Source organism: Choloepus didactylus, chromosome 20 (genome assembly GCF_015220235.1).
Source record: "Choloepus didactylus isolate mChoDid1 chromosome 20, mChoDid1.pri, whole genome shotgun sequence".
NCBI lineage: Eukaryota > Metazoa > Chordata > Mammalia > Pilosa > Megalonychidae > Choloepus > Choloepus didactylus.
In genome coordinates, this window is record NC_051326.1 from 11,947,964 (window position 1) to 11,975,850 (window position 27,887).

Sequence of the window (27,887 nt, forward strand, 5' to 3'; positions counted from 1 at the left end):
TACTATTAGTCTCATTTCATTTTCTATTTCTCTATGAATAAATCTGAAAAAAAAATCTTTTCCTGTGGCACATATATCCATTACAATAGTTCAACAAAATGACTGCAGAACACCAGTTCAAGTTAAAGTGATCTATGGATGTGATTAAAGCATATGAATTCTGTCCTCCACGTCAGAGGAAGTAAAGAACAAACTATCATCTTGAAACAATATAAACAATCACATTTTTTTCTTCTATTAAAGTATATACACAGCTGGTGAACATACTATATGACCCTATTTTAAGTGAAAAAGTCCAAGTTTTAAAAAAGTGCTCAAGAACATTTAAAACAAAACAGAAAAAAAATTAGCCACTCAAAGGCATTTTATGTAATAATGCTACCCACAATATTTATGTTCGGCATATAATATTAATTACATACATAACAATGTATTCCTCATTTTTTCCTAATTTGTTCCAGATAATAAAAAAGTTTATCAACAATAAAAGATCCCGTTTAAAGAAGTAAACGTTCATGTGGGTTATCATAACCAGTAGATGATAAAAGATAGGAAATGTTTCTTCATATTTGCTTGTGAGGGAAAATCACTGGTTTATATCAACCTTTAACACCCATCTGAAAAAAAACCAAATAAATAAAATATATTGACACCTAAGCCTCACTACAAAATTAGTGAATCAGACTCCTAGGGGTTTGATATCATAAATGTTTATTTTCAGAATGCTTAAAAAGTGATTCTGATACATAAAAAAAATTGTTAACTACTGATAATATGCTTCCTTACTGGACTCTAAAACAGAATTAAAAGTATGTAATAACCATGGTTACTATGGGTTATATTTAGGGTGACCACATGTCCTGGTTTATGCCTCTTGTTCTGTCATAATAACACACCTTTTCACTATTGGTTTGGACAATAAATTATATGATTATTGTAGTAATACTGATAATTTATTATAGTCTTTTAAGAGTTAAAAGTTGACAAAGAAATTACAAGCATCCCTTTAATAAAAACTCTGTAATCATACTAATTCTACCATTACAATTCTACTACTAAGCTGAACACAAATATCTAGATACCAAAAAAGAACATCCTCAAATACTGCTATTTGGATGGAAATTTTGCAGAGACTAAAAATACAGCTATTTAGAGAGGTTAGTCTAGAAAAAAGATCACAACAAAATTTAATGAAGTTATTTTTTTAAGTAAAACATGTAACATAGCGAGGAAGGACCCACAAGATAGAAGCCTCGTTACAGCTATGCTTTCATTGTTTTAGTCCTCTCAGTGAAAATGGAATAGAGAATTTATGAGTAGGTTTATGCTCCCTATTAACCTTAAGCATCTACTATTTTTGCGAACGTTCTCGATACCAATGTTACGTTGCTGAAGACATTTTTCACCACTTAAAATTTACACCGACTGTCCATGCAACACCTCTAAGTTCTTGGGAATTTTTTTCAAGGTAAAAGTTACCAAATACATGACCTCTGACAAGAGGTTATTTATCTTGGCAGTTATGCATCAAGACTGCACAATTGTGACCAGCATAAATTTCACTGAACTGAACCCACACATGTTTAAAATATGTTTGGGGTACAAAAACTGAATAATTTAAAACGGATTTAAAATTTATTACTATTTCATTCCTGTTTAAAGACCTGCATTTGATTTTTTAATGTGAACTGGTTTCTTAATAAATGTTACAACCCAAACCAGAAGTCTTTTAATTATAATCGATTTTTTTATCACTCTCCAGAAAGAAAACAGTATATATGCAGATTTTGAAAGAAAGAAAGAAAATAAAAGAAAAAAGAAAAGGAAGAGAAGAGAAAAGGAAAGTTTTTACAGTCCTGTAAGAAATTATGTCTTGAGAATTTAAAGACTTGATATTGACTAAAAGGTTAAATAAATCACTTGGAAAAGTAAGAAATGCAAAAGGAGACTATGATTCTAATATTTAGTATGAAGAATTAAATTAGAGTGTATAATATTTTGGATGGTAGAAAGAGTAAAAGAAAGTAATTTTAAATTTCCTATCTTTTAGGGAATTTCCAAAATTATTCTAGGACTTCTGCTTTTTTCAGTTAAGAATTGTTCTGTGACAAATTCACAGAAAATCTATAAGGATTTCCCTTCTGATCTGAACTCTAACACAATATCATAAAAGTAAGCAGGAAATAAAAGGGGTCAAATTTCAAAAAGGGAAAAGATTGGAGTTTATACCAAATACCACCCTCTCCCATAAAGCAGCACAAGGCTTTGCAAAGGTCAAGCTAAATTTACATGAAATGGGTTTGGCGCATGCTCTCTTATACCAGGCAAAGCTTAAACTTGTAGTAGTTCTGGAGAGATTTACGTTTTCTCCTCACCAGAAGACGTCGAGGTCTTTGTGGTTCAAAAGCTGAGGGATGCTGCTTCGGAGATGAAGGTCCCTGTGGATGAAGAGGATAATTCGGATGTAGCTAACTGAATGGATTGATGTTCTATTTAAGTTTTAATTATCCGATGGTGGATTATGATGATTTTTTTAACTAAGTTGTTCTTTTTAGTTTTGGTAACTTTAAAGTTTTCCCAAGTAGCCTGTTGATTGTTAGTGGACTTATTTTGGGGATTTCTTAGTGCTTAAAGTTATGGAAATAATTTATATTTTTGAGAAAATGAGAAGAAACAGGTAAGAGAGGGAAAAAGAATGAAGGAAAAATGCCTGTGTGTATATTCACCCACTTAATACTGTATCTATTTTTATTTCAGACCTAATTAAAGCCAAATTCCTGAATTCCATCTTCCGTGTACAGTCATCTATGTACATGAGATGTCCTCACCACGTCCTTTTACAATAGCAGTATTCATTTGCCCTGTGGAGCAATCTTCCACTCTGACTAATTTAACACTAAATTGGAAAGTTTTTTATTTTGGGAAAATAGTAGATGCTGTTAAATTATTTTCTTTGAAGAACTCTCCCACCCAACTCCTTTTAGACCACAGGCATGATGATGAGCCCACTGTAAAATCTGCAAAGTAAAAACCTGCTTTCCTGCTCTTGACATGAACCTTTCTCTCTCAAGTTTTAGTTTATTGGTTTTAGTAAAATTTCCAAAAGGAGACAAATCCCAAAATGAGCCACTGTAGAACACATTAATATTTTGCATGTCATATCATGGATACCAACCACTCAATTAAAGGTATATTACTACTCAAACAGCAAACAGCAGCTAAAATTCTAATTTAGAAGTATTCAAACCTTAAACAAAATATTTAAAATACTACTGTAAGATACAGGCAGAACCATCTATTGCACAAAGACATAATTATACTCATCCAAATTCCAAATATAAGGAAAAAGGGAGGCTGAGCAGAATAAACAATGACAATCAAAGAATTCAAATAATAGCACTCACCAACACATTTTTCAGCCAATTCGCCTAAGAAAGCATCTGACAATTTGGGATTCCAGTCCCTGGTATGGATCTGTAAAATGTGTTTTCTTGCCTAAGAAGAAAAATACAGATAAAGAATCACCAACCCCTCAAATGTATTAGCTAGAACAAAATTTTGACTAACTAGATCCCAAAAACAGAAAATTATTTTAAGAGAAATACCTTGGCATCCACATCAAGTCTGATTCCACAATAACCATATGAGACATGTAGTACAGATCTGGTCTCTATTTAAAAAACTAAGACCTTTAAGGTTCTGAGGGATGAAGGAACTTGAGTAGTGGCACGTGACGACTTAATGACTGATCCAGGACTAGAACTTAAAACTAAACTTCACTTTTTCATCACACCATTTTTTTAATACATTTTTTCATTGTGAAATTTAACATATTTATATGTAACAGTGATAACTTTCAAAGTACGATTTAACAAGTAGTTAGAGGGCAAATTTCAAAGAATGTTAAGGGTTACAGTTCCACAGTTTCAGTGATTTCCTTATTGTGAAATATAAGATACATACAGAAAGGTGGTAACTTTCAAAATACAATTTAATGAGTAGCTACAGAACAAATTCCAAAGAATGCGATGGGTTACAGTTCCACCATTCCAGTTATTTCCTTCTAGCTATTCTAATACCCTAGTATATAAAAAAAAAATTTATATAAAGATTCAGTATTCATAATTCTTTGTTAAATCCTATCTTGTTTGTTGCTACCCCTTCCTCTCATTTAATCACTTTCCCAATCTTCAGGGGTATCTAGGCACGAACCTTTCTCTCTAACTTGTTCATATTGAAAAGGGGTGTCGATAGTATGGGGAAGGGGGTCGCATCTGGTTGTTGTTCTTAAAGAGGCTGTTGCCTCTGGATTTTAGGACTTGTCTGGCATAGGAACACTCTGGTGGATTTAAGTTTCTGAGAGATAAACTTGGTGAGGGAAACTTTTATAGAATCTCAGATAGGGACCTAGGTATTTTGGGACTAATGTTGGTTAGGGCTTGGCATACTGTCATCACATCATTTTTACCATTTAAAAATATATGAATTAGAAAATTTAACATTGCACTAATCATAACTTTTATACAAACTTTATATCTGGATTGCACAGAATTTTTGGCTCTAGCATATTTATAAGGTATCAAGAATGAACAAAGAGCTAAACTAACAAGTAATTTAAAACTAGAAAAAAAATTTTAATTTTAAAATATTCAATTACTGAAAAATAATGCATATTATTATCTTCTGTGAGTTGATGTTTTGACTTTTAACTTATTACAAGGTACTTTCAGCAATAATATAATTCATCAAAAAATCAAAAGTTTAAACAATTTTATGTTAAATTTTGACAGTACAGTACAATAAAAAATGTTAACATCTTGGTTACAAAATAAACTCAATTTTCTTTATATCCCACAGTAAAAGAAGAAACAGTGAAGTATGAGAATCTATAATTAGCAGATCCTACTACCACCAAGAGTTAGATCAGAATTTTTTGTTTTTTTCATGTTTGCCTTCTTTGTGGGGAAAACACTTGATAAACTGGAACACACTTGTTCCCTAGACACTGCTCTACCTGAGCTTCTTGATGCTGTGAAAGGAGCAATTATAACCAAGATGACAATATCTTACAGGCTTGATAAGAAATTTGGGTCTAGTACCAAAATAAAAAGAGCTTCAAAGTCATTAAGATAAATCTTGCTCAAAAAGTTAACAAACTTTGGAACCAACTGCTACTGTTTCAATTCCAGGTTCTAAGTTAAGCACTGAGATACCAAAAATAAAGCAATGTTATAATACTTATTTTCCTCCAACTTATAGTATCTGCCTGAAAAGACACTAAAAAGGTATAAAGTCAAAATACAAAAGAAATATCATTCTGAGAGCTTATACATTCCAGAAGATAACATTAAGAATCTACATTGGTTTCATTGGCAGTACAAATACCACTCATTAAAGAACCTTAAAAAATCAAAAACATGTTTAAAAATTTTAAGCTGGAAGATACTCAAAAAAAGATTTATTCTTATCCCCTCATTTCACAAAATAAGTAAACAGAGGTTTAGAAAAAAGAAAGTAATGTCCTAAGGTCAGAAAGTTAACTGTCAGATTTTAAAATTAACTCTAGGTCTCTAAGACATTCAACTCCCATACTCTTTCCCTATACAAGTAAAAAACAGATCTCCCTTCTGTTATCAGACTAAAAACAAGATATAAAATGAAGAAGAAATGAGTAAAATAAAGAAATCAAGAAATGTTTTATCATACATTTTATTCTATAGGGCATACAGAATAGTAAGTCAAATGGCTTCCTTCTAATAAATAGATAGTGAGTTTTCTACTATTAAGAGAGGCAAATTTAAGCCCCTCATCTTTTCGGTTTCACAAATACACACACATACATAATATTAGTAACAACAACAATGATGATGATGATGGAAAAAAAAGGAGGGGGGGCTAAAGAAATTTAAGAAGCATTACTCCATAAGGAAAATATGTGGTATTTTATGCTAATAAAAGACTTAGGAATATTATTTAAATCTGGAACCAATACTTACTTTTTTTCATCTTTTACTTGCTCAAATAGCAAACCTCAGGCCTAATATGAAATACTGACTGGTATCACTCTAAATTAATGACCCAAATGGGACCTGATTACTGCCCTAATGCTCCTTTAGGCCATTCATTATGCTTTTCTCTTAGAAGACTAGTTTATATCTTCTCCATCCTCAAGCTTATTTTATGACCTTGCTTCCTAATTCACTGGGAAAATTGAAGCAATCAGAAAACCAGTACCACAGATTCCTCATGCCAAATCTATCCACCTATCAGCCTGTGAACCCTCATACTCTGTCTTTACTCTACTTTCAAAAAGAAATACCCAGTTCCTATCTAAAGTCAATCACCCCACTAATACACTAAATCCTATCACCTCTTGCCTACTTAAAGACGTATCTATTTGAAAAAATAAAAGTAAATGAATAATAGGGGAGGATAAGGGGGGATGTTTGGGGTTTTTTTTTTACTTTTATTTTTATTCTTATTTTTATTTTTTGGAGTAATGAAAATGTTACAAAATTGACTGTGGTGATGAGTACACAACCATATGATGATACTGGGAACTGACTGCACACTTTGGATGATTGTATGGTATGTGGAGAATGTATCTCAATAAAAGTGCATTTAAAAAAAAGACATATCTACGATAAGTTTCCCTTCTCAATTTCACCACCAATATTTCCCTCTCTATTGGATCTTCTAAGCTGATATTTCTCCAAAGTAACAAAACACCTACTCTTGTTCCCATTTCCTACAACATCTATCATCTCATTTCTTTGCTTCCCTTTGCAGCAAAACTCTGAACTCTTACATCCATTTACTGTCTCCAATTCCTCCCTTCTCAATCCGTATTAAATTAAACCTATTCCAGTCAAGTTCTGCCCCCCCTCCACTGAAACTGTTCTCAATCGTTTTACAGATGACTTCCACAAAGCTAAATACAATAGCCAATTCTCAGTCTTCATCTGATTTGACTTCGTAGCATTTTGACACAATTCATCACACCCTCCTCCTTGATATACTTTACTCACTTGGCTTCCAGGACATCCGTTCTCCTAGCTTTCCTCTTACCTGACTGACTGCCCCTTAAGACAGAAGATTTGGTAATCTCATCCAGTGTCATAACCTTAAATACTATTTAAGGGAAAAAGTTTAACAGTCAGCCTAGGCCTCTTCCACAAACACAGTCCTAGGAAGATGACCTTAGGTTTACCGTCTCATAGCACAGTTTCTTTGAAATGCAGAAAGTTAAAATAAATGTAGGAAGCTGGTTCTAGATCCGCACTGTATGTTATGGTAAGCCACTAGATGCATAATGTCATTTAATTTAAAGCTAAAAATAAATAGTATTTAAAATTCAGCTCCTCAGTCACATTAGACACATATCAAGTGCTCAATAGCCTATGTGGCTCGTTGCTATCACTGGAAACTGTCCAGTACAAATATAGAACATTTCCATCATAACGAAAAATTTGAACTGACAGTGCTGTTCTAGACCTTGTTTACTGCTCTCCTTCTGAATTGTGGACTGCAACTGAACTTCAAGGGTTGTGAATTGACATACAGACCTGGAGACCTACATGACAAGGATAATAAAGAAGACAACTGGGAAACCCAGGTAATGGCTTTTCTGTGCTGAAATGAACACTGGCTGTGTCTCTTAAAACTAAGCATACTCACTCACTGTGTAATGTTAGAGCCTAGAAGCTATGCTTGGACTGTTGTTAGATGTTCCAAACAAGACAGCTGACGCCTCCCCATGTTGAAGTAGACTGAACCAACCTCAACTACAACTAGGCACATCTTTATGTATTGGCATGGCACTGAAAGCTGCACTAGGATAATGAAAATGATGTTTTATATACTATGTTTTCTGTACTGACAAAGCTAGGTAAACCTGATGCCAATTACAAGCCTGTAAGTTAGACTGTCAACACAAATCTAAAACAACTGCTTAGTGGCCATACAAATTAATGTCAAATTGAGATAATAACTGTTCTGCACATGGAAGCCATTGCCTTGATTTCCCTCCTGTTTTCTAGCCTGTCTCAATAACAAAGCCTTAGCATATTTGCAATTAAACCAAGCATTTCACAAAGAGATCCAAGTTCAAAGCCTGGTATCTATAACAAATATATATTCATACACAGTATCTCCTTTGGATATATTTCTCCCTGTCAAACATGAGTTCCCAACGAAGAGCCAAAGACTACACCAGTCAAACCAAGACTAACTGTAAAAGTTTTAAATAGAAGTAGGAAAAAAGATCTTTGTGTAGTATATTAAATAACATTTTACATAATCAATGATAATATATTGCCCTATTTATACATTTTTTAAGAAACTTGACTCTATAATGCATGTTTATTGTTATTCATTAAATATGATGTTATGTTCATTCTCATGAAAGTTTGTGTACACTTATTCATAAACCCACCAATACTCTATAAAAACACTATCTTTATAGGAGCTAAGCCTTTTGACCAACTATACTTCTTCAGACACATGAATTGTCATATAACATAATGGCTACAACCAGGAGAACTAAAGAAAATATCAAATAAGCATACAGAGCAATCTAATCAAGACCTTTCCTCTAACTCCTAAGAAGTATAAACTTTCTGATAATTGTTAGCAGAAAAAGGATAAATTGACCAATTGCTATATTCTAAAGATTTTTTATTTAAGTATTAAGATGTCCCATAAGCAGCTAAAATTGAACAATGAAAATTCATAAATTACTATCCTCAAAGGATATATGTGCTGCAAATTCAAATTATACATAAATCTTAAAATACTGAAAACAAAATCTCTTACCTTTTGATCAGGCAGGTGGAAAAGGAATTCTCTGTCAAAACGACCAGGTCTCCTGAGTGCAGGATCTATAGAATCAAGTCTGTTTGTAGCACCAATAACAACAATTTCGCCCCTATTGTCTAATCCATCCATAAGAGCAAGAAGAGTTGACACTATAGAGCTATAAAAAAATTTTCAGGCAAAACATAAAAAAATTTACTGTTAAGAAAGAAAAATGAACAAGTTTGTAAAAATGCTGCTTATAACAATAAGATTCTTAAATGCTAATAAAATAATTGTGACATGATTATGTCTTAATACAAGGTGAACTAATTTAAAGAAATCATTTCCCAAAGTACTCAAAGAATATATCAATAGATACCTAAAGCACAGAGCCCAGAAAAAAAATGTTAGAATGGATGTCATCAAAAATTTAAACTTTTCTGCTTCAAAGAACATTATGGAGAGAGTGAAAGGGCAACCAACCGATTAGGAAAAAAGATTTACAAATAATTTATTTGTTAAGGATCTAGTATCCAGAATATATAGAGAATTATTACAAATCAACAATAAAAAAATAAACAACCCAACCTCAAAATAGGCTTGCATAATTTTGTATTGTTCAATCCTTTAAAAATTATTTTTGAGAACTGTCTGAAGCCTAGGATGAAGGCTATTTCCTTTAGAGAAAGGATCTATGCTTAGTTCTGCCAGTAATTTAGAGGTATTAACAGTCTCAAACCATTCTAAACACACAAACTGAGGTTTTCTCACCATGCAGTAAGGTACATTTGAGCCAACCTGTGGTTACCTCTCCTTCCCTGCTTTGCTCAGCACCAAGGTAAGTTTACATATAATCCCCTGGTTTGGCGCAGGAGTAAAGCCATGGACGGATAGTGTAATTCTGGATTACCTTCACCTTGAGGATAAGGCTTTTTAGCATCCCATCTTAATGTCAGGAGAGCCTCTAATTAGACTTCACATCTAGGACAGGCCCAGGGCTTTGACCTCTAACCTAAGAGGTCATCAAAGTTCAGCAAAATGCCATGAAGGACAAAGGAACATCAACTACAGCATTCTGAATTCTTACTTTCCTTCAGCTTCTAATCAGACACTTTCTTATCAGCTCTTCCACACTACAGCGATTACTTTGGTTTTTGAATACAGTATTTTTAGTTTTCAATAGGGGATATGTTCTAAATAATTCAGCCTCCTGTAATCCCATGGACATAAATCCTTGAAAAAACTATTTCTAACTCTATATTAAACTTGCTCATTAGCTTCATCTCATCATTTAGACCATAACCTGCTAGAAGAAAGACTATCTTGGCTCCTCTCAAATACCTAGACAAGTATCTTATGCATAATTGGTGCTCAGTAAGTATGAACTCAATAAACATATCCTTCACTGCCAAGCTGGAAGCCATCTCCACCCAAAAGATTTCCGGGAGAAATATATTCTTTAGAGAGCTCTCTCTCATCTCCAGAACTGATTCATCTTTTCAGAACTTTTCCATCTCTCTTGGAATCTTATCCTCAATCTTATCTTAAATGTCATCTCCAACATCATCATTAAAACTGAAAATTTCTTCAAGAACACAGATTACATTTTAAAATTCTTTATAAGCCTTATAGCAGTCAGTCAAGGGCTGAGGCTAAATATTGAGTGAATGAACGAAAAGAATACAACATAACAAGGTCAGGAAAAAACTACCTGTGGATTTGATCTTGTCTACTTGAACGAACTGGAGCTAATCCATCTATTTCATCAAAAAATATTATAGAAGGTCTCATCAAATATGCCTAGGGTAAAAGAAAACAAATGTTATTTATTGAGTTTTCATTTTAAAATTTAATTTTTGTTTTTTTCATGTAATATAAGCAAACGGTACAACATGCAGCAGGTATGTAAGAATACACAGTAAAAAAGGAAATCTCTTTCCCACTCCAGTCTCTAACCACAATGTCTTCTCCCAGTAGGCAACCACTGTTTTCAGTTTATTCTTCCATACATATTATTTTTACACACAAAGCCAAGAAAATGGATTTTTAAGCACAAATGGTTAGCATACTACATACCTCTTCCCTTTTAATCATATAATACTGCCTTTATCATATATCAATGTAACTCAATTCTATCTTCCATAAGTACATAGATATGCCTAAATTGTTTAATAGACTTTATTTTTTAGAGCAGTTTAAGGTTTACAGAAAAATTGCCCAGAAAGTACAGGAATTCCCATATACTCCTCCCCCACCCCATCTCCCATTTCTTCTTGCATAATATGGTGCATTTGTTACATTTGATGAACCAATATTGATTTATTATTAAAGTCCATAGTATAGTAGAGTTCACTCTTTTGTAATGTATCAGATTTGTAATCTATCAGATTTGACAAATGTACAATGTCACGTATCCACCATTACAGAGAATAGTTTTGGTACCCTAAAAATGCCCTGTGTTCCACCTATTCATCCCTAACTTCTTCCCCTGAACCCCAGGCAACCACTGATCTTTTACTATCTCTATAATTTTGCCTTTCTAAAATGTCATATAGTTGGAACCAATCATATTTCCACACTGGCTTTTTTTACTTAGCAATATGCATTTAAGGTTCCTCCAAAATCTTTTTGTAGCTTGATTGCTAATTTCCTTTTTCCCTAATACTCCACTGTATGGAGGTATCATGGTCACTTCCATTTTTGGCACTTGTAACTGCTGTAAACATTCATGTTCACGTTTTTTGTGGACATCAGTTTTCAACTCATTTGGGTAACTACCTAGGAGTATAATTGCTGGATTGTATAGTAAGCCTATGCATGGGTTTGTAAGAAACTGCCAGGTTGCCTTCCAATGTAGCTGTACTATGTGCAGTCCCACCAGCAAAGAGTAAGAGTGCCTGCTGACCCACATATTCCAGTGTGTGGTGCTTTCAGTGTTTTTTATTTTGGCTATTCTAATAGATATGTAGTGGTATGTGTCATTGCTTTAATTTGCAATTTCCTTATGACATATGATGTTGAGCATCTTTGCATATACTCATTTGCCATCTGTGCAATGGGTCCATTCAGATCTTTTGCCCATTTTGTAACTGGGTTGTTTGTTTGCTTATTGTGGAGTTTTAAGAGTTCTTTGTATATTTTGGATACAGATTCTTTTTTATCAGATACACGTTTTGCAAATAATTTCTCCCAGTCTACGGCATGTCTTTTCATTCTTTCTAATAGTGTCTTTCACAGAGCAAAAGTTTTCCGTTTTAATTAATTCCAACTCATTTTTTCTTTAATGGCTCATGCTATGGTGGTGTAACTAAAAAATCATTGCCAACTTAAGGTCACCTTGATTTTCTCCTATGTTTACTTCCAGAAATTGTAGTTTTGTGTTTTACGTTTAGGTTTATGACTCATTTTGAGTTAATGTTTTGTGAAAGGTGTAAGATGTGTCTAGATTCATTACTTGGAATGTGGATATCCAGTTTTCCAGCACTGTTTTCTGAAAAGACTATCTTTTCTCCATTGAATTGCCTTTACTTCTCTTACAAAGATAAGGCAAATATATTTGCGTGGGTTTGTTTCTGGGCTGTCTCCTCTATTCCAATGATCTGTTTTTTCACTCTTTTGCTAACACCACACTGTCTTGATCAATTTGGCTTTATAGTAAGTCTTGAAGTTGAGTAGTGCTGCCTCATTTTTTTTAACAGCTACATAATATCCACTGTTTGTATGTGCCATAATTAAACAAGTCCTCTGCTCATTGACATTTACACCATTTTCAACCTTTTCCTATTATCGACTTTGACCGTAAATAAGTGTGCACATTTATCATTTCACATGAGGGTAAACATATGTATATGATAAATTCTAAAAGTGGAACTACTGACTCAAAAGGCAGGGGCTTCTTTTGGAATAAGGAAAATGTTCAAAAATTGATTCTGGTGATCAATGCACAACTATATGATGGCACTGTGAACAACTGATTATACATTGTGGATGACTGTAGGGTATGTCAATATACCTTAATAAAACCTTAAAAAAAAAAAAAGGTAGGGGCTAGGAGGGAACAAGGACAAAACTGAGCAGCTGCCAGGAGGAGACATGCTGGAGGAGACGGCAGTATCCGCGGCAGACTCAGAGCTGCACAAAGATGACAGATGTCATGGTGGGAATGCCCAAGAGCAACAAGGCCAATACCTTGGCCAACACCACTTGTGAGTGCTGCAAGGGCATTTTGCACCTGTTGAAAAGATCATGAACAGTAAAGGTGAGCTGTACCATGGCAGTGTTTTGTGTGTGCGTAGTGCTTCCAGAAGTTACCAAAAGGACTTCTTTATGAGTTTGAAGGAAGTACTGTGAATGTAATTTTCAGATGCTTTTGTCTCCTTGCTGTCATCAGTGTGGTAAATTCATCATTGGCTGAGTTATTAAAGCCATAAATAATGTTCTGCTGGGAGCTCTGTCAGGAAGTTTTGGGAGATACTGGGTGTGTCAAGAATACTGGGAGACATCTCTGTCGCCCCTGTCATAATCATGAGAAAGCCAGAGCTCTTGGAAAATACGTTTGCCAGAAATGCCATCCCATCACTAATCAACAACCTCAGGTATTCAAGAATGACCCTTACTTGCGCCAACTCCAAAGCCCAGGAGCTGAAAGGGGAACTGTACTGCTTGCCGTGCCATGACAAAATGAGCGTCCCCATATGTAGTGTTTGTCAATGGCCCACTGGAGGGCATGTGGTAAATGCCATGCACGAGCAGTGGCATGTGAAGTATCTTGTTTGTGTCAAGTGTGAAAAGCCATTTCATGGACATCACCATTATCAGAGGAAGGGTCTGGCATTCTGTAAAACCCACTATAACCAGCTATTTTGATGATGTTTATTTCCACTGTACCATTGTTATAGATGGTGGCGTGGTTCCCCCTCTAAATAAAGCCTGGGGTGTGAACTGTTTTGCCTGTTCTATCTGCCACACTAAGTTAACACTCAAGAATAAATTTGTGTTGTTGGACATGAAGCCAGTCTGTAAGAAATGCTATGAGAAATTTCCATTGGAGCTGAGGAAAAGACTTAAGAAACTAGCTGAAACTTAGGGAGGAAGTAATTTCTTTTCTTCTTCTTTTTTTTTTTTCTTTTCTATTCAAAGATAAGAAATTACCAAAGTTACTTGACTTGGTCTACCTTGATTTAAAGCTATATCGCAAAACAGTTCAAAATGAACTGTTTAATATGAGGGCTAAAGCTTCACCATCAATATTTGTGACCTATGAGAATGGCTTTCTTCATCACCTTTTTCTCATTAAAAAAGAAAAAAAGTTTGTGTAACCATATTTAAAACAGTTAAAATCAAAATTTGTCTTTGTTAACCCATATTAATTTATTAACATGTAGACTACTGCCTCATAGCCAAACTCATATAGTTAAATGTTAAATCTTAATTAAGGTTCAAAAAATTAAATAAAACTTTTTAACAAGAAAATAAGGAGTCAGCTTTTACATGACTCAGTTTAGAAAACAAACAAACAACAATATAAGTCTTATTTTACTTTGTTTCCAAACAAAAATTATTTCCCACTGCTGTTGGGGACCAATACGGGGAAGAAAATTAACCAACCAAGAAAAATAAATCTTATACAATCTTGGTATGTTTATCATATTTAATAGTTGCAAAATGGAAATACACATTACTAAGACAAGAAACACACATATTCAGAAACAACTGATTTTGTAATTTTTTTGTCAAATGCAATAATTATTAGTTTCATATTTTGCTCTTGTGAATGCTTTCCTTTTCACAAATACATAATACAATAGTTACAGCTAGCTAATAGTATGCCTTATTAAGTTTTGTTCAAAAAAAAATTTATACTAGGTATTTGAAAACACAGTATACTTACAATATTGGACAAATGAAGTATTTTTAAATGTATTACAGCAGACATGCTTCAAAGCTTAATGTCAAAGATGTTGTCTTAGAATGGGACATGAAATTAAATTTTATGCAGCTTGGAATGTATCACTAAAAAAAAGTAAATGTTTATGTATTGGTCATATTGCCTTTATAACCATCCTAATATCTGTGCTTTATACATAATTAAATATGCCTTGCCATAGATAATCTCGTACTTTAATCAGGACTTCTAGCTCTTTGGTACAATACCAACTTAAAATAAGTGCACTGATTAAGACCTGTAGACCCAAATTCATTTACAACAGCTGTGATTATATTGAAAAAAATTTTCTCCGATTTTTGGGGAAACCCACTGAAATTAATATCTGTCATCTTAGAGGAGAATGATGTTGCTATGTTTCAGGTTTTCCATTTCAAATCTCAGTTAATTAGATTTTATTTACTATAAATAGGTATAAATGACACTTTTAAATTGAAAGGAGGACATTAAAACTGTCAATTTTAGGTCAAAACTAGTAAGTTACTCTACTTTATAAAAAGTTTTACCTCGAAGTTTCTGGACCATTCTTCCTTGACAAATTTGTTATGCAAAGTAAGCCTTGTGAAAATTTTAAAAATATTGCTGCCGTGTGTTATTTAAAAAGAAAGTTACCAAGATGGGCTTCTAAGGAGAAAAATACTAGTCACCATAAATGGATCCTGTAGATAGCATTTTGAGTGAAGTACGCCAGAAACAAAAGCAAACACTATAATGTCTCACCAAAATGGACTAACTACAATGTGTAAACTCAGAATTGAATCTTAGAGCACAGCCTAACAGGGAAATGATTACTGTAATGGTCCCTAGATTGTAAGCTCTTACAGCAGTCAAATCTATTCCTGAATTGTAATGCCTGTCTCCCAACTCTGAGATGTTGATCCCCTGGTGTACAATCTGATTGGTCTCTGGAACACTGGGTATCTGTGTGACACCTGGAACTCAGAGCTAGAGCTCAGCAGATATGAATGTCAGTATTAATGCATACAGCAACTGTTTAAAAAAAAAAAAAAAAGCTGAAAAAGAGCCCAGACTTCAATTAGAGATATGAATGAAGCAGATCTGGTTAAGTAAGACTAGGGCAAATCGGGCCAAAGGGTAAACGTTGAAACTGACTGTGTGTTAAAACTTCAACTTCCATGTGAGACCAAGGGAAGAAATGTTTATTTGGTGTAGGATCTATATTTTCTAAACAATATAACTTCTATGTAGTCAGTTTGTTCAAACACCACAATTACATGGAGCTTTGAATAGGAAGTGAGAAATAGCAGGTCTGTAATAGGTTAGAGTGAAACAGCAACACATCCCAAAGTAATTTGGGCGGAGAATAAAAATACATATTCGGGAACCCCCCGAGGAGCTGGGAGAAGATGTGGAGAAGTTGTACTTCCTCACCTGGATTGCTGCTGATGTTCTCACAAACACTGGGGACTGAGCCCTCTGTCTTGGGGCTTGCCCCTATGAAGCTTGTTGCTGCAAAGGAGAGGCTAAACCTGCTTATAATTGTGCCTAAGAGTCTCCCTGAGTGCCTCTTTGTTGCTCAGATGTGGCCCTCTCTCTCTAACTAAGCCACCTTGGCAGGTGATCTCACTGCCCTCCCCTACACGTGGGACCTGACTCCCAGGGGTGTAAATCTCCCTGGCAATGAAGGATATGACTCCCAGGGATGAATCTGGACCCGGCATAATGGGATTGAGAACATCTTCTTGACCAAAAGGGGGATGCGAAATGAAACGAAATAAAGCTTCAGTGGCTGAGAAATTTCAAATGGAGTCAAGAGGTCACTCTGGTGGACATTCTTATGCACTATATAGATAACACTTTTGAGGTTTTATTGTATTGGAATAGCTAGAAGTAAATACCTGAAACTCTCAAACTCCAACCCAGTAGCCTGGACTCTTGAAGACGATTGTATAACAATGCAGCTTACAAGGGGTGACAGTGTGATTGTGAAAATCTTATGGATCGCACTCCCTTTATCTAGTGTATGGATGGATGAGTAGACAAATGGGGACAAAAACTAAATGAAAAATAGGGTGGGATGGGGGGGATGATTTGGGTGTTCTTTTTTATTTTTATTTTTTATTCCTATTCCGATTCTTTCTGGTGTAATGAAAATGTTCAAAAATAGATTGGGGTGATGAATGCACAACTATATGATGGTACTGTGAACAGCTGATTGTACATCATGGATGACTGTATGGTATGTGAATATATCGCAATAAAACTGAATTTTTTAAAAAACTGCCAAAATACTGTTTCATCACAAAAATCTCAATATGTACATTAAACCATTAAAATATTTTTATGTGTGCATTTTCTAAAAATCTGGTGCAAGTTTTTCACAGAACAAATTCTGTTTCTCTTTTTAAATAATATATAACCACTTTATATTTTAGTATTCTTTTAGAGTTCAGAAATTATCAGAAATGATTGAAAATTGTCAATATGTAGCTTAAGACTGCATGTGCTCAACAGTTTAAAAAGTCTTTGCATTTGACAATAAGAACCACAATCCCTTCAGTGTGCCTTTGTTAGCTAATAAATGACCAGCAATGAAAACTTTTTAAGTATTTATTAAATATTATACTGTCGATATAAGCAAAAATAGGGCAGGGTTGGAAGTATAGGTTCTTGAAATTAAATTTTTATATACCTCTACACCAGAAATAAAGAGCAGAAAAGCAAGCCTTTACCTATATTCTTAATCACTTTTAAGATGACTGCCTTGCTTACATATCTTAGATAGCCAGGCATCTCCTATAACCAGTCCTCTCTGAGAACTCTCTTTGTTTAATCCTCTCTCAAAATGCCAATTAATGTATTTTGGAAGTTTGACTTGTGCCCCTTACATATAAAGGAGTTTAATTAGATACAGTACTTTCTTCCTTCCTAGGGACAATCACTGGAAACCCTATTACATGTGGGAAAGGAGGAAGAAGTTGTTAGTGGAATAGAAGACAAATTTGGTCTAATTCATAACATTTATTATGGAACTTTCCATGACTGCTAAAAAACTCAGGCCAGTAAGTATCTCTTTGTTTCAAGACCTACAAGGCAATCTGAAATAATTCATTGTTCTTACCTAATTTCCAAGTGCTCTTTTTCTTAAATAAAACATTCTTTGGATCATGTTCCAAGCTTTATTAACACTTCACCTAAAATAACAGGTATGTTGCTTCACCCATTCAACAAAATAGCCATTCTAAGTTACGGAAATTTTGAGGTAGGCTTACAGCATTCTTGCTGTATTTCACTTTAGACTGCAAGCTCATTAGGCAAACACTATATCAATAATTATGTTTTTATATAACTACTACAGTATACCCTTGGTATTTCATAAATATTCATAATTTTGGAGGAAAAAAGGCAAGGATCATTTCAAATTTAATTATATTGCCTTCCATTGCTATACCAATTTACCTCTTACCAGCAATATTTATAGGTGCTCACCAACAATGCATTATCAAACCTCTTAGTTCTCACTAATTTTGTAGGGGGCAGGATATTTCATTTTAGCTTTAATTTTTATTTCTATTATGACTAAAGATGAGCACTTTTCGTATTTTTAAGAGCCATGTATAGTGCTCTTTCTGTGAAAGTCCTGTTCATTTTCTTTACTCACTCTTCTCTTGGGTCATTGGTTTTGGCTTAACGATTTCTAGGAGCTATTTATTTATTTTAAATATTAGCCCTTGATCTGTGAAAGCAAATGCAAATATTTTTCTGCAGTGGCCTTATTTCTCTTTCAACTTTGTTTATGGTATTTTGTTACCATGCAGCATTTTGAAAAAAATTTTTATATACTCAATCTTTTCTCTCATAATTACCTTTCGTAATTACTTAGATCTTCCTTACTCTAATACAATCTCTGTTTTCTTCTGGTACTCTCACAGTATCATTTTCTCATTTAATTCTTTGATCTAGAAGAAACCTAACTTGATGTGAGGTGAATATTAGAAGACAAATGAAAATTCTTTTTTATAAAATTTACTCAAATTAATGCAGATTTTTTTATATTTCAAAACAAATATAACAGGATGATTGAGGGAACATGGTGGTGTAGGAAGCTGCAAGAATCAGTCCCTCCACTAGAACTATTAAACAGGCAGGAAATGTCTTGATCAAAGCTCCAGAGTCCAGTAGAACACTTTATAGCATCCAAGGAAAGAGGGAGGAAGAGGCAGATAAATTACAGTAAGTGCCAGTAAACTACACTCTCTGTCCAGTGGTTACTAGCACCTATTCCCCACTTTTGCTATAGGTAAAAGTGGGGTCAGTTCATGGAGTGGTGCCAGAATGGGACATAAAAATCCACTCCCCCAAGATCCAGAGTCGACAGAAACCAATTGCTGATAACAGCTGTAGAACAGCTATTTCAGATCACTAGGAACCCTGCTCTGAGGGCAGCCATTACTCCAACCTGGCCCATGAAAAGGCGGCAGAGGAGGAGACCTGAAGACAGTATACTTCCTCAGAGCTGCAGAAGACAGCTGAAGGGCTGCATGTGCCGGATAAGTCAAGAAAGTGTGGCTCTGGAGAGCCATGGAATAAGCATCTAGCACCCTTCCTAGTACCCTCTCCAGGGCAATTTGGAGGTGGACCTTCGTGGGTCCCCAGCCTTGCTGAGGCCGGGAAAGACTTCCTTGGGAAACTCCTCTCCAATGTGTCCCCCCCATTCCTCCTCCCCTCACAGAATTTGCCCTCCAGGCAAAAGTAGTCTGAGACAACCAAAGCAGCTTTAGAAGCCACTGAGGCAACAGTCCATGGCAAAGGCTTACATGCTTTAAGTCCATGTGAGGAACACCCAGGGAGGGAGAAGGTCTGTCTCCTGGGAAGTAGAGGGGGCAGTCAGACTCCTATAACAGGGAACTCACAAGCCCCTCTAGCCAGCACAAGCCCAGGAAAAGACACAGGTGCAGAAAAGACAGGGAGGGCTCTGCACTTGGTATTCAGCTTGGGCTGACCTTCAGGATAAGAGGTATGACCATCAAGAAAATCTATCGTACCACCAGCTGGTTACAAGCTTAAGAAACAGACATCTCAGGGAATACATCCCAGAGTTAACATTTTAGAATATTAAAATGTACAGTGTGCAAAAAAGATTACAAGACCAAAAAGGAAAAAGGAAATGATGGCCCATCCAAAATAACAGGATAAGAATAAAAAAACACCAAAGAAGACGACCAGATCGTGGACATACCAGACAAAGACTTTTTAAAAATGACCTTCAATATTCTCAAGAAGAGGAAGGAAAATGTAGAGAAAAACCTAAAGGATATCAGGAAAACAAGGAATGAATCTCAACAAGGAGACAGAAATTCTAAAAATGAACCAAACAGAATTACTGGAGTAGAAGACCACAATAACTGAAATGAAAAATTGCCAGGAGGGTTTCAACAGCAGAATGGAGCTGGCAGAAGAAGGAATCAGTGAACTCAAGAACAAGACAATTGAAATGAGTCAGGCAGAGGAACAGAAAGAAAAAAAGAACTATAAAAAATGAAAATAGCCTAAAGCATCTCTAAGATACCATGAAGTGTACTAATATACAAATTATGGCAGCCCACAAGGAGAAGAAAGAGACAAAGGGGTAAAAGGAATATGCAAAGAAACAATGACAAAAACACCCCATCCATAGCAAAAGACATGAATATGCACACACAGGAAGACCAGAAAACACCAAAAAGGATAAACACAAAGAAAAATATGCCCTTGTGACATATTCATCAACTGTCAAATGCAAAGGACAAGGAGGGAGTTCTGAAAGCTGAAAGAGAAAAGCAACATGTTACGAACAAATGAGTCACAATTAAGTGCTGATTTCTTATCAGAAACAATGAAGGCAAGAAGGCAGTAGGTTGAAATACTTCAAGCCCTGAAAGAAAACAACTGCCAACCAAGAATTGTGTATCTGGTAAGGCTTCCTGTTAAAAATGAAGGAGAGATTAAGACAATCCCAACAAACAAAAGCTGAAGAAGTTCATCACCACTAGACTGCCCTACATACAATGCTAACAGGAGTTCTTCAGACTGAAAGAAAAGTATACTAGACAGTGGTTAAAAGCAGCATATAGAAATAAAGACCTCCAGTAAAGGTAACCATTTGGGTAATTATAAATGCCAGTATTATTGCGGTGTACATACCGCACTTCTTACTTCCTAAAGGTGATAAAATGCAAATGCATAAAAAGTAATGATATTTGATATCCAGAATATATAAAGAAATCCTACAACTCAACAATAAAAAAACAAACAACACAATTAAAAAATGGGCAAAAGACATGAATAGACATTTTTCCTTAGAGGAAATACAGATGGCTAAAAAGCACATGAAAAGATGCTCATCTTCACTAGCTATTAGTGAAACGCAAATCAAACCACAATGAAGCTGTAACCATAGCATTCTTTGAAATTTGCTCTATAGCTACTAGTTAAATTGTACTATGAAAGTTACCATTTTTCTGTATATATATTTCACAATAGGGAAAAAACTGAAACTGTGGAACTGTAACCCATAACATTCTTTGAAATTATCTGTATAACTGCCTCTTAAATTGCATTTTGAAAGTTATCATCCTTCTATACATATGTTTTATTTCACAGTAAGGAAATAACTGTAACTGTGGAACTGTAACCCATAACATTCTTTGAAATTTGCTAACTACATATGAAATTGTACATTGAAAGTTATCACAATTATGTATATATGTTAAATTTCACAATGCAAAAAGTAACAAAAAACCCAACAATGAGATATCATCTCACACCTACTAGAATGGCTACTATTAAACAAACAGGAAACTACAAGTGTTGGAGAGGAAGTGGAAAAATTGGAACACTTACTGACTGCTGGTGGGAATGTAAAATGGTACAGATGCTGTGCAGGATGGTTTGGCAGTTCCTCAGGAAGCTAAGTATAGAGTTACCTTGCAACCCGGCAGGGACGTGAAAAGACATTTGCACACTCATCTTCATAGCAGCATTATTCACAATTGCCAAAAGATGGAAACAACCCAAGTGCCCATCAACAGATGAATGGATAAACAAAATGTATTGTATACATGTGATGGAATATTATTCAGCAGTAAGAAAGAATGAAGTCCTGAAGCACGCAACAACTTGGATGAACCTTGAGGACATTATGTTAAGTGAAATAAATCAGACACAAAAGCACAAATGTTATTTGATCTCACTGATATGAAGTAATTAAATTTTGTGTAAACTCATGGACATAAAATATAGAATAAAGGTTACCAGGATGTAGAATGAAGCTAGAGAAGAGGGAGCGGTTGCTTAACATGTGCAGAATGTTTAACTAGACTGAACCCAAATGTTTGGAAATGGATAGAGGTGATGGTGGCACGTTATTGTGAGAATAATTAACAGTGATTAATGATGTGTGAATGTGGTAAAAAGGGGATGTTTATAGAGTCATGTATGTCACCACAAGGACAGCTGGAGGTTAAAACATGGGAATACATAACAGTGAATCTTGTGGCAGGCAATGATGCCATTAACTTTACAAATATAAAAAAGTTCTTTCATGAACTAGAACAAATGTACAACACTATTACAAGGAGTTAATAATAGAGGGGTATATGGGGGGAAATGTACCTATTGCAAACTATGGACTATATATATAGTTAACAGCAATATTTTAATTTTCTTTCATTACCATTAACAAATGTACCACACCAATAGTATGGATCAATAACGGGGGGAGGGGGGAAATAAGGGGTATGAGATGATTTGGGCTTTCTTTTTTATTTATTCTCTGGAGTAATGAAAATGTTCTAAAATTGATCATGGGGACATACGCATAACTATGTGATGATACTGTGAGCCAGTGACTGTACATTTTGAATGGTTTGTATGGTGTGTGACTGTATCTCAATAAAATTGCACTAAAAGAAAGTAATAATAAATTTATGGTTTTGGACATTCAATGTACAAAGATATAAGTAGTAACAAGCACAAAAAAGGGGGGAGGACGGAAGGTAAAAGAATGAAGGTGGACTGCTACCTCATACTATACGCAAAAATCAACTCACTATGGGTCAAACACCTAAATATAAGAACCAAAATTATAAAAGTCTTTGAAGAAAATTTAGGGAAGCATCTTCAGGACCTTGTGTTAGGCAGTGCTTTCTTAGACTTCATACCCAAAGCATGAGCAACAAAAGAAAATACAGATAAATGGGACTTCATTGAAATTCAAAACTTTCACTCACCAAAAGATTTTATAATAAAAGTAAAATGACAACCTACACAATGGGAGAAAATATTTGGAAACCCCTGTGCCAGTCTGAATGCATTACGTTCCCCCAAACGTCATTATCTTTGATGTAATCTTGTGTGGGCAGACCTATCAGTGTTAATCAGATTGTAATTCTTTGAGTGTTTCCATGGAGATGTGCCCCACCCAACTGTGGATGATGACTCTGACTGGATAATTTCCTTGGAGGTATTGGCCTGCCCATTCAGGGTGGATCTAAATTAAATCACTGGAGCCATATAAATGAGCTGATAAACAGAAGGAACTCAGTGCAGTCGAGAGTGACATTTTGAAGAGAGGAGCTACAGCCAAGAGGGACACTTTGAAAAATGCACAGAAGCTGAGAGAGGAGATGCGGATGAGAGACAGTTTGAAGATGGCCTTTGAAAGCAGACTTTTGCTCTGGAGAAGCTAAGAGAGGACAAATACCCCAAGTGCAACTAAGAGTGACATTTTTGAGGAACTGCAGTCTAGAGAGGAACGTCCTGGGAGAAAGCCATTTTGAAACCAGAACTTTGGAGTAGATGCCAGCCACGTGCCTTCCCAGCTAACGGAAGTTCTCCGGACACCACTGGCCATCCTCCAGTGAAGGTACCCTATTGCTGATGTGTTACCTTGGACACTTTACGGCCTTAAGACTCTAACTGTGTAACCAAATAAACCCCGTTTTATAAAAGCCAATCCATTTCTGGTGTTTTGCATTCTGGCAGCATTAGCAAACTAGAACAACCCCCAATCTGACAATGGTTTAATATTCAGAATACAAAAAGAAATCCTTCAACTCAACAACAAAAAGACAAACAACTGATTGAAAAATTAGCAAAACACTTGAACAAACATTTCTCCAAAGAAGATATACAAATAGCCAAAAGCACATGAAAAGATGCTCCTCTTCACTAGCTCTTAGGGAAATGCAATTCAAAACCACAATGAGAATATCATTTCACACCTACTAGAATAGCCTCTATTAAACAAACAGGAAACTATAAGTATTAGAGAGGATGTAGAGAAAAAGAACACTCTTTCACTGCTGGTGGGAATGTAAAATGGTACAGGCTCTGTGAAAGACAGTTTGGCAGTTCCTCAGAAAGTTAAGCATAGAATTACCATATGGCCTGGTAATCCCACTTCTAGGTAAACACCCAAAAGAATTGAAACCAGGGACTCGAACAGATAGTGGCACACAATGCTCACAGCAGCATTATGCACAACTGCCAAAAGATGGAAGTAACCCAAGTGTCCATCAACCGATAAATGGATAAATAAAATGTAGTATATTCATATAACAGAATGTTATGCAGCCATAAAAATGAATAAACTTCTGATACATTCAACAGCATGGATGAACCTTGAAAACATGATTTGAATGAAATAAGCCAGACAAAGAAAAAACAAATATTGTATGATCGCACTGATATAAAATTATTAGAATAAACAAACTCATAGAGTCAGAATCTAGAATAAAAGTTACCAGAGAATGGGGTAGGGATAGACACTAGGGAGTCAACGCTTAAAATGTATGGAGTTACTATTTGGGATGATCACAAAGCTTTGGTAATGGATGATGGTAATGGTTGCATAACATTGTGAACATAATAAAGAGCAGTGAATTATATATTAGAATATGGTTAAAAGGGAGAAAATTTAGGTTATATATATGTAACTATAATAAAAATGAAAAAAATACTATATAAAATCTTAGATCATAGGAAAGTCAGATAAAAGAAAATACATGAATTTTCCAATTCAATGTCCAATCCAATGTCCATTCAATGTCCAATATATTATAATAACTTTAAATGAAGGAGAATTAAACTATAAAACTGAAATTTCAGATAAAAAGTTTGAAGTACTGGAATTATGTAATGAGAGACAAAGAAGAAAGATTTTATAATTATTTTTATATACATCAAACACATAGCTGTTTTTTTAAACTACAGCCTTATAATATTGAAAATGAATGTAGGCAGTATATATTTTGTGCCAGACACCACGATAAGCCCTTTGTATATTTCCTGTCTGAAAAGTCTCACAACAATCCATTGAGGGAAGTATTATTTCCCCCATTTTACAGAAGAGGCAACTAAGTATCAGATACTGTGATTTGCTTAAAGTTATGTATTAATGATAAAACCAGATATAAACTAAGGTTTTTCTGTTATCAATAACCAAACTCTTAGCCAATATATTGCAGTGCCTTCCTTTCAAGTATGCAGATAACTTAGGACTATAGAAATTGTCACTTAAAAAGCCAAGCATTCCTAACAGTAATTTAAAAAAAAGGAAACCAAAGATTTCAATGACTCTAACTCAACAAGAAAAGCTATGAGACAGAAATACAGTAAATTTAGATAAAGCAAGCTGCATGGTTTTGCTAGGATTTTAAAAGTGAAACCAAGGACATCCCAACCCCTAGTATAAACTGGCTAAAAAGTAAAACTATCAAAAAAATTAGAATGACATGTCTCATCAATATGCCAGCACTCCGAATCCAACTGTTCCCGATTATCAATGTTATTTATATTTATATTTTTCAATTACTAATAAATTCTCTTGAAGCTTTCAGACTGGAAATGTTTGACTTTCCAATAGTCAATGAACACCCTGAAATTAAGAATCTTATCTTATTCTCTTTCTAGACCCTTTATCTAGAACATAGCATAGTTTTTGTTGCTAATAATAATAGCTACAAAATATTTGGAGTGTTTTACAAAGAACTTTCATAGACACCAACTCAGTTAACAGGTACTTAATAGGTGTTTGTTGAAAGCATTTTTATGTGAATTTCTTCAGACATAATTAAATGTAAGTTGCACTGTCAAATATGAATGATTTCCTTCACTGGCTCAAATAATCAATAGTGAATTTCTATCATCCATCGACATGAATGGATAAACAAAATGTGGTTTATCCATACAACACGATACTATTCAGTCATAAAAAGGAAAGAAATTTTGATACATGCTGTAAAATGGATTAACTTTGAAAATATGCTGAGTGAAGTAAGACAGACACAAAAGTAAAAATAGTGTATGGTTCTACTTATATGAAACATCTAGAATAAGCAAAGTCATCAAGGCAGAAAGTAGATTAGAGGTTATCAGGGGTTAATGAAAAGGAGAATGCAGGATTCATGCTTCAAGGGTAAAGAATTTCTGTTTAAGAGATAAAACAGTTTTAGTAGTGGAAGGCGGTGATGGTAGCATAACATTGTAAAATTAGTAAATGCCACTAAATTGTACACTTAAAACTGGTAAAATGGTAAATTTTGTTATATATTTAAGTTATTACAATTTTTAAAAGTAAATTTATGCAAAACTAATTTTTATAAGGTATAGGCAATAAACTTTTAAAAACTGCAGCTCTATGTAACAGTAGAGATAGCCTACACAATATTCACTCACCTTACTCTGTCTTTTAGAGCGTAACTTAATTCTGAATTCTTCCATCACCATGTTTACAAGTCATGAAAATAAATAAAACACTGCTTTGTGAGATTTTTTTGCCCAGATATTTAACTTTTCATGCCTGTACATTTCCTCAATTAGATCATAACCTAATGATACAGATATTATAGCCTGTGTTCCCCAAAGCACCTAACATTGTATTATATGCCTAGTAGCCACCAGAATAAATGTTGTAGGAATCATCTTAAGTATTAAAAAGTACTAGCAAACTGCTTTTAAATACTCTACAGCATACAAATTCAGATTACTGATTTTAATTTTAACATACTGATAGGAAAATATGCCTCCCCATAAAGAGTTTGTCTTAGCAGACTAAACGTATCAAACATTCTAAAGAAGATATTCTCAAATTAGCTAGTATCTCTTACCTGATCAAAAAGAAGCCTAAGTTGCCGTTCAGATTCACCAACCCACTTGCTCAAACAATCTGCTCCTTTTCGCATAAAGAAAGCTACCTTTTTGTCTCCTTGACTACATTCATTAGCTAATGCTCTGGCAACCAAGGTTTTGCCTGTACCAGGAGGACCATAAAACAAGCAGCCCCTGATAGAAGAAAGAATCAAGAAAAGCAAATTTAATGTCATCACTACCAATATAAAACAGTGTCGCTCCCACCTAATTTTATAATCATGTGCACCATAATTACTAGATTTCAGTAAAGCTTTTTTCAGTATTCAGAAAGAAGTTTCACTTTGCTGAGTCCTCAAGGATGTTCTCAAAACTCCAAGCTTTATTTGACAAGAAATGGTTACAAAAGAGTAATTTGACAAGATGTACCAAAATTTTATATGTATTTTCCCTATAATCCAGAAGTTTCACAGCTTACAATGTATCATGTATAGAAATACAAAAAACAAAAAACAAAAAAAAAACTATAAAGATAAATCTATCTTTAAAGGATGTTTAATAAAGCAGTTTTTAATTGTGAAAAACTGGAAAAATCTAAATACTATCTATAAATAAAGGATAGTCATATAGACTATATTACATCTATACAATATAACATTTGTAAGGCATCAAAAATAATAATACACATATACTGACATTTGAAGATGCCTAAAATACATTGTAGAGTGAAAAACAAAAAGGTATGTAAGGGTATTACTGCATAGTCTCATTAATATTGTTTTATATGTGCATAATATAGGCAAAATACAAGCATCATATATGCATTTCTGTATAAAAGAAATCTATAGAGAGCATATAAAATTGTTCATTCCTAAGCAGTAGGATTACCTTACTGGTTGGTGGCTGGGGGAGAGGTGCCACAACACAGTTTCTGCTTATCTAATTCTAAGTTTTTCACAAGGTTATACTACTTTAATAGCCATTGAAAAAAGTAATAATGACTTTAAAAATTCAAGTTATATCACATAAAAAATATTGCTATTTTGATTTTAAAACC

The 27,887-nt window shown here is 34.5% G+C and overlaps 1 protein-coding gene and 1 pseudogene across 8 annotated transcripts in view; one reads left to right on the forward strand and one right to left on the reverse strand.

Moving 5' to 3' along the window:
• The window catches only part of ATAD2B (ATPase family AAA domain containing 2B), a 207,189-nt gene that overhangs the window by 107,715 nt on the left and 71,587 nt on the right, over positions 1-27,887 (reverse strand). For 7 of the 8 annotated variants that reach the window (XM_037812951.1, XM_037812948.1, XM_037812947.1 and 4 more), the window contains 4 exons: positions 26,851-27,025; positions 10,508-10,596; positions 8,815-8,974; positions 3,405-3,495 (listed from right to left, as the gene is read on the reverse strand). In XM_037812951.1, the coding sequence (XP_037668879.1) occupies positions 3,405-3,495; positions 8,815-8,974; positions 10,508-10,596; positions 26,851-27,025 (515 nt within the window). The remainder of the gene's footprint in view (positions 1-3,404; positions 3,496-8,814; positions 8,975-10,507; positions 10,597-26,850; positions 27,026-27,887) is intronic. The other variant, XM_037812949.1, reaches the window with a different exon arrangement.
• LOC119516598 lies at positions 12,938-13,882 on the forward strand (annotated as a pseudogene).